Source organism: Electrona antarctica (assembly GCF_951216825.1).
Source record: "Electrona antarctica genome assembly, contig: scaffold_1589, whole genome shotgun sequence".
NCBI classification, from domain to species: Eukaryota; Metazoa; Chordata; class Actinopteri; order Myctophiformes; family Myctophidae; genus Electrona; species Electrona antarctica.
In genome coordinates, this window is record NW_027637977.1 from 4,164 (window position 1) to 12,973 (window position 8,810).

The window sequence follows — 8,810 nt, forward strand, 5'->3', positions numbered from 1 at the left end:
ATATTAATAATATATAAGCATTTTTTGTTAGTCAACTTTCAGAAACATGCTACGTTTTCTCTAATGTCAATCTGATTTCATATAAGTCTCAAAAGAATCAACAGTAGGCCTGCATGTAAATCTAGGCGATATTTATTAAGGAATTATATGCATATTGTTTAAAAAAAAAAAAAAAAAAACATGACAATGAATGCAAGTTCTTTGTTTTTTTTTTGTTTTTTTTTAAACTCGATAGGCTATAGCGATATATTGATAAACACTTGTAAACTTTAGAGCATTTATGATACCAGTTTTTTTTACATTCACAGAATAATGGAATTAGTGGGTTGAAACATAGACAAATGTAACCAATTTAATCTCTTTATAGTTTGGATTCCAGAAAAGAACACAAAAGATAGATAGATAGATAGATAGATAGATAGATAGATAGATAGATAGATAGATAGATAGATAGATAGATAGATAGATAGATAGATAGATAGATAGATAGATAGATAGATAGATAGATGTATTATTTTTGGTTAAAATAAGTGTTAAATAGATCTATATTGTGATAGCAATTATTGTTGTTCATTCAGTGACTCTCTTTCCAGCTCATATAATACAGAGACAGTTCAGGTCGGGATACCAATTTCATCCAATCCGGAGGATGAAGTCCATATTCAGGACACAGGATTGGACAATTGATATTGGACGTGATGAAACATATAGAAACGAGCAGACACAATTGAAACTGGAATGTTCTAAAAATTAAATTAATAAATCGCCATTGGCTGAAATTGGCAACCCATGTATTAAACCCCCGTTTATCAAAGAGCTGCATGGAGAGACAAGACAAACAGGGAGACCCACCATGTTACTGAACAAACAATGTTTTATATCACAAAGTTTCTTTTAGCGACTTTAATCTTTGGTTAAAACCTTTTGTTTTGACCAAAATATATCATCACTCGTAAGGCTATAGCCTATATCTTTATAAGTATACTATACTTTATTAATATATAGGCCTATATAAGCACGTGGTTTCTATTTCATGCCGAAGTTTAATTATAGAAGCGCTGAATGTGCGTCGGTGCAACTTAAATTGAATTTGGGCTTGCATGCAGCTTTGTAACTCAAGTATAAATACAAATAAAACAGGCAATGCCTGAAATTGTTACCAGTAGTTGTAGCCTATGCTATTATCTATGTCTAATAAACTATTCAATCAATATTCAATATCACAAGAGATGCATATGCATTCAGCAAAAAAGAAATCATTTGAAAAGGGGAAAAAGTAGGTTTAGTTGTTTTTGAGCCAAAATGCGTAACAAACAAACAAACAAATACATATAAATGAATGCATGCATGAATGCATGCGCCATGCATGCGCGATATGGTTGCATAACAATACATTCATATACAAATAATAAATAAATAAACCTCTTGGACTATTTGTTTTCGAAGTTATATTTGAAAACTTATATGCTTATATATATATATATTTGTTGGAAAAAGTAAAACATCTAAATAAAGCGAATTTAGATAAATAAAATAAATAGAAAATAAATAAATATCTCTCCCCCGTATACCAGCAAAGCTCAACTGTAAAGGCTTTGGAAAAAAGGGGGGGGGGGGGGGGGGGGGGAAAGAAAAATAGAGAGAATGATCTACAAGTATGCACACGTCTGTTATTTTCGGCAAGCGACACCGTCGTGCCGCAGTCGATAGATCAAAGTGAAGTCCAAGAAGGACCTCTGGATTACTTATAAGGGGCTCCCAAATGGACCCTGTAATTCATACTCTCAAAGTGTATACAGATGGAACCAAATGGACCAATTTACAGGTCCATTTGGTTCCATCTGTACACTCTAAGAGTTATGGGGGTCCGTGGAATCAAACCACTGCCACAAATAATGTTTTTTTGTGGGGTTTTTTGTATCATGCTATATAGCGGACATTCCTGTACTCTCAGCCCCGGCTATGGCGCCTCCTCCTCGGCTCCGGCTGAACGTAGCAACAGCTGAGCCGCAGCAGCAGCGCTGCTGACTGCACGGTGCCATAGCAACAAGGAAAAGGAACGTGATGACGTCTCAGCCCAGATTGCGTGTTATTATTATGGGATGTGCGGAATTAAAACACCGAAGAGAGAGACTGAGAGAGGACACTGTTTCTGGGGGGGAAAGAGAGAGAGAGAGACAGACAGAGAAGCAATCCCCCCGATCCGATCCGATCCGATCTCCCCACCCACCCCCCAAAAAAAATTGCCGCGAAACAACGAAGCTGGCTTTTGGGTTTGGTGTCAGATTTTAGAACATGGAGCTCTCGGCTGTCGGCGAGAGCGTCTTCGCAGCCGAGTCCATCATTAAACGGCGCATACGAAGGGTTAGTGCACGGCCCCGTTTTTCTTCTTTTCCGATCCACAGACACACGCACACACACACGCAGTCAACACACAGCACAGCCGCGGGGCTTGCGTTTTCAGCTGGGCTGCATGCATGCCCGTGCCCGTTACGCAACCCCGCGACTGTTTTGTTCATGCACTGACAGCCAACAGAGCTTCGTCGCTAAATAAATACCGTGTCTCTCTCTCTCTCTCTGCGTGTGTGTGTGTGTGTGTGTGTGTCTCTGCTTCGCAGGGTCGCTGGGAGTATCTAGTGAAATGGAAGGGCTGGTCTCAGAAGTGAGTATATATATATGGCTACAGGCGGCAGCAGCAGGAGAGTCAAGTCAACATGCACGACGACAACACATGCACACAGACTGTCTGTCTGTCTGGCCGCTGCGCTCCGCACAACTGCACCATCAGACAGTGTCATATATATATATTTGTTTTAATCCATCGATCTATATAGGCTCTATGCTATATAGGTTACTTGTCGTGTGTGTGCGACGTATACGTATAGGCCAGGCCTACAGCCCACATGGAGCGTGCTTCCGAATCATGCACGTCTTTCTTGACAGTTATAACGCGCGGGGCCCTATTCTATTCTGGGTCATGTGGATCTAACTGTAGCTTTAGCAACGGCTAAGTTCAAGGCAAGTTCAACTACACTATACACACACACACACACACACACACACACACACACACACACACACACACACACACACACACACACACACACACACACACACACACACACACACACGCGCGTGTGTGTGTGTGTGTGTGTGTGTGTGTGTGTGTGTGTGTGTGTGTGTTGGGCTGTAACATGTTGGCATAACAGGACTTACAGGAGCGGTTGTCTTTGTGATTTACAACATGGCAGGTACAGCACCTGGGAGCCAGAGGAGCACATTCTGGATGAGCGGCTCTTCGCTGCCTTCCAAGAGAGGTGAGGACTGGACTGGACTGGACTGTATAGTATAGGCCTATATATACTGTCTGTCTGTCTGTCTGTCTGTCTGTCTGTCTGTCTGTCTGTCTGTCTGTCTGTCTGTCTGTCTGTCTGTCTGTCTGTCTGGCTGCCTGGCTGCCTGGCTGCCTGGCTGCCTGATGCCTGCTCCCACAGGACCTTAGCAAACCCGGCGACAGCACCACCATGCACGGCACAATTATAATAGGCCTAATTAAATAACGCATTCTCTCCATCCCTATCATATATAATGTGCTGATATTATAGGCCTAGTTTTTTATTTTTGTATTTATTCATTCGTCCAATGCTATATATGTTGCAGGGAACGCGAGCGGGAGCTCTTCGGTCCGAAGAAAAGAGGACCCAAACCCGAGACATTTCTGTTGAAGGTGAGAGAATGAGTGAGTGAGTGTGTTTTTATAGAGGCCATGCATGCGTTTTTCTTTTTTTTAATCGTTCACTCGTCCACATCCGTTAGACTTCATCAGAAGACATGCGGGGAGGTGGTGAATAATTTGTGGCATGAGCCGTTAGTAGATTATATGGCCTATATGAGTGTGTTAACCACACCCATGACTTATGAGTATGTTAACCACGGCGCGCGCACACTCATAGAACTCTTGGAAGGGGGTTGGAAATGATTAAATGGACCCTTGTAGGCTATACAGCTCCCACACAGTTAAATTATGGCTCATGGTTTTCACCGTGACTTTTGCAGGAATATTTTCCCCTATAGAAATAAAACAATGTTTAGCATTGGAAAAGTAAAGTACACAATCACTATTTCCCCCCCATTATCTGTCCTTTGTGTATGTTTGGTCCTTTCCTTTTACATTAGTTAAATTAAATGCATTAACTTTCACATATGGCCCTATAGCTCCACCCATTCACGCAATACATGTTGTATTTGCGTTACAAAAATCTAAGCACTATCTAAGTTCAGTGCAGTCTGCCAGCCAGCTGTCTTATTCTAATATAGCCCTTTTGAAATGACAGTTTTAAATGTTTTAAATGACAACAATCTGAACTAAGCCTTATAGGCTTCAGATTGTTGTCATGACATAAATTGGGGGCAACACGGCTGACTATAATTGTTGTTTTTGTGATATGGCTGCGTGCACATGCATGCAATGCGTCCTCTGCAGGCCAAAGCTAAAGCCAAAGCCAACAGCAGTAAGACACACGAGTTGAGGAGAGAATCTCCGAGGGGGGCTCACCACCATGTTTCCTCCGGTGCGGGTCCGGAGCCTGTCATCATAACACCCAGGGCCCGGGAGGGGCTGCGCGCCGTGCCGCCGACCATCTTCCCTCCGGGCGCCATCAACAGAGGCGAGACCGTGGCCGTGGGTCACCTGCACCACCCCACGGAGCCGGAGAGAAGGGCCCCCAGGGCGGCCCCACCACCACCGCTGACCTCCGCCTTCACAGCAGGCAGTCATGGTGGAAAAAGTAGGCAGCAGGCTATATACTCATATATTTTTTTACTTGAGTACAAAAAAAAGTTACAAGTTAAAAGTCCGGGATTCAAAATGTATTTGAGTAAATGTGCAAAAAGTATTGGCATTTGGCATCAACATTAGTATATCCTTATACACAAAGTAAAAGGAGACTCACTCATTATGCCGAAATGTCCCATTTCAAGTTTGCAAATGTGTAAAAAATGTAAAATATCATCGCGACGCATTGTGAGCTTGTAGAAATGTATATTGGGCTGAAGTGCATGGTTAATAGGCCTATAGGATCAGAATCTAACTAATACTATAGGCCTAACTAAAGTTATCAAATCAATGTAATGGAGTAAACGTATAGGCTACAATATTTGGATCCGAGATGTATAATAGGCTATGTAATGGGCTATTGGACATTGGAAATACTCGTATAAGTAAAGGTACAAATAGGCCTATAGTACTTGATGTTGGCCTATTTACTCGGTTGCTTTCCACCACATGTGTTCACAGGTCAAGATTTCACCCGAGTGCCCAAGAAGAGAGGCCGCAAACCCAAGCTCAGCTCGGCGGGCCTGCAGGCGCGCTGCACGGATCTCCCCCCTGTCGGTGTCCCCTGCAACAAGCGGAGCCGGCTGGGAGTCGATGAAGGATCCTCGTCAACATCATCAGCAGCAGCATCACCACACGACGCGTCGAACAACAGGCCGCCGCCGCCGCCGCCACGGCATGATTTCAACCCGTCTGACAACATCAGCCTCATCCAGCTGACCCGGAGGTTCCAGGAGGAAACCACCATCACGCCAAAGTCCTTGGGCGGTGGCGGCGACGACGCGGCGCGCAGCAGGCACCACGAAGAGGGGAGGACGGATCACCGTCTGCCGCTGTTAATCCCGGACGGTGGTGGACACCTGCGCGGCGGCGGCGGCGGCACGACGAAGGCTGTCCGACACCACCACCACATGCACGGAGGAGGAAACCACATGAGGACTGTGCACATGAGCCGTGGTGGCGCGTTCATTCCCCGACACAACATCAACAACAACAAGCTCAAGCGCTTGGCCGCGGAGAGCCATCTTTATCGGCCTAGTAGTAGAAGTGCTCATGGATCCAGGATGCTGGATTTGACACAGCAGCGGCAGCAGCAGAGGCGGCAGGCCGCGGCAGGAGCCCCTCCGCCCGGCGGTGCTGCAGGTTCATCATGTGCCAATAATAAGCGTCCCCCCCCGGGGGAGGCCTCCTCCTCGCCCTGGGCTCCGTGTCTTCTGAACGTGGACAAAGTGACGGTTACGGACGTGACGGCCAACTGCCTGACCGTCACCATCAAAGAGTGCAACACGGACAGAGGCTTTTTCAGAGACATGGCGAGATGAGTATATATACAGGCGAGGGATATATATCATTCCTCCTCCCGTTTCCGAATCCACCGTGAGAGTATAATGCTATAAATATATAGTTCAGTTGTGTTTATATAGTTGCCTATTATTGTCATATATATATAAACAACTGTTTTCAACAAGCTAATAACTGACTATAGTAGCACAGGAACCATTACTACCTATTGCCTATATATTTTTTCTATATACTGTAACATGTCCTGTGTTGTTAATAATACCACATCAATGAAATAAAATAAATAAATCAATGAAACCATATTGAATTGTCTTCTAGATCTTTTTACGTGCAGTTCTCTAAATGGTTGAGTATAGCGGCCTATATATAATGCGAGCCAATACCTAATTAACATATAAGGCCTTTAACTTATTGTCATATAGATAATTGGAGGTGAGTCCCCCCAAAAAAGTTAATTGGTTACGAAATGGACAATATATGAGCTCCTTCACTGCGAATCATGTGTCACGGTGTCCAAATGGACTCGTAAAGGTCGACCAGATTTATTTGTAATTATAACTTTTCCATAATTAATTGTTGACCTTTCCGCCTCTGCGTGCAACGTTTCAGATACATGCAAGGCAGCACAGCTAAGTGAAATGTCGCTATTTTCGTTTCGTTTTCCACTTATTTCCCCACGTATTCTATAAACAACTTTTCATGTCAGATGATTCATTACATTTATAGGCTATATATGACTCTTGTCTTGTCGTTTGAACAAAAGCCTCCTAAATCTTGTGTGTTGCTCTCTCTCTCTCTCTCTCTCTCTCTCTCTCTCTCTCTCTCTCTCTCTCTCTCTCTCTCTCTCTCTCTCTCTCTCTCTCTCTCTATCTCTCTCCCTCTCTCTCTCTCTCTCTCTCTCTCTCTCTCTCTCTCTCGTTTGATTAACACGTTAACACGAAAAACACGTTAAATAAAAAAAATACAAATCAATGTCCACATGCATGGCGACAGCGTGTGATTTTAAATGTTTACTATATCGTTGAATGAACCACATGCATGCAGACAGTATCATTAAGTTGGAGGAGGTGTGGACTGAAAAACCGGACCCGCTCAAACATTTTCAAGGACGTACCCCGCCCCTATTTGGCCGATAGAACCCGTTTGAAAAGATTGTGTGCACACGAAGAGGGACCAATAATGAGACACGATTTGTTTCAACATTATTTTTCTTCTCCAAAACAGAAAACCCCCTTATTCGAGGACCCCCTATATAGCTTCTTCAAGGACTGCATGGTGGGGCGGGGGGTCCCCCGATTCGAACCTCGGTCACTTATTGTGAGAACTCGATGACCTTGAGGTGCATGCACGTTCAACGGAATTATCTTGAGTCGGCGGATCTTTTTTTTCCTTCCATGCATGCACGTCGTGAAACGTGTGTTTGCATTGATTCCTGACATAATGATTAACCTTAAACCATAAAAACCCTTTGCGGCAAAGCTTATCAACACAAACACGACCATGGCTGATTATTTTTGCGACCAATTGTCGCACTTGATGCAGAGAATGAATGATTATTGCTTTACGAATAAACAAAACATCTATAAACGGTTTTCAAGAATTCCCTATACAGCTTTTCATCTATATATGCCTACACGTGTTGCTTGAAGAACCAGAGAACAGATGTGCCTACAGTGTATACACTATACAAATTGTCTTCAAAGTGTAGTGATTCTATGATTCTGATTGTCTTAGACAATCATTAGATCATATATATAGGCATGTACTGCCCCATACACAGCATGTAATACAAGTGCAGTATAGATCTATGGTTTTGGTTCACATTTAGTATATTTGTTTCGAAGCCAAATCAGCCATGATCCTGTGGGGAAAGAATTATCATGTGTATATAGGTCTACTATATACAATTATGACGTATAGGCCTATGCAAGTCATATCATTTTACACCTTAAATCACCTTAAAACAAATGTTACCATTTTGATTCCTGTCATTGGATATATATATAGCCAATGGTGTAATTGTAAATGTAAAGTATAAGTACATACACTATAGCTCTATAGTCTAGAGTATACATCTTATGTATTATTTTTATTTTCAACTATTTTCTACTCTAAGCCTACCAATTGTCAATATGCCTACTTTTACTTCTACAAATTACTATATTATAAAACAACGACTTTAGCCATGCATGGTGTGAGCTTGTATATATAATCACTTTATCACTTTAAGTATATTTTTTCTTGACAATACTTGTGTACCTCTTACTCAAGTAGCTATAACATTTCGAACACATGTGGGCCTTGTACTTGTAACAGAGTATTTTTTTACATTGTGGTATTTCTACTTTTATAAGTTACTTTTACTTTTACAAGTAGTAAAAGTAGTAAAATATCCCAGTGGTTTTCAATCAGTGGTCCGGGGACCGCAGTGGTCCTTGAGGGGGTTCCAAGTGGTCCCCAGCTAAATTATGGAGTTGGTAACGAAATGGACCCTTATTCGTTCTTTAACTCTTTATGCAAAATGAAACCAAATGGACCCTTATACGGGTCCATTTGGTTTTCATGTTACGCTCTCAAGAGTTAAATGATTTGTATACACGGCAGGGAAGATCCAGATCCCATCCCAAGTTCAACTTCAACACAGGATTCGTTGTTTATGACGTTGAGATGTCTT

General features: G+C 42.6%; 1 protein-coding gene across 1 annotated transcript; it reads left to right on the forward strand.

Annotated features, from left to right (window-relative positions):
- The first annotated feature begins 2,208 nt into the window (after nt 1-2,208).
- On the forward strand, nt 2,209-6,410 carry LOC306918490 (uncharacterized protein). The gene is made up of 6 exons (XM_079531392.1): nt 2,209-2,364; nt 2,619-2,662; nt 3,252-3,317; nt 3,661-3,727; nt 4,484-4,787; nt 5,297-6,410. The coding sequence occupies exons 1-6, from the start codon at nt 2,296-2,298 to the stop codon at nt 6,154-6,156; spliced, it is 1,410 nt and encodes a 469-aa protein (XP_079387518.1). The 5' UTR covers nt 2,209-2,295; the 3' UTR covers nt 6,157-6,410.
- Nucleotides 6,411-8,810: the final 2,400 nt, after the last annotated feature.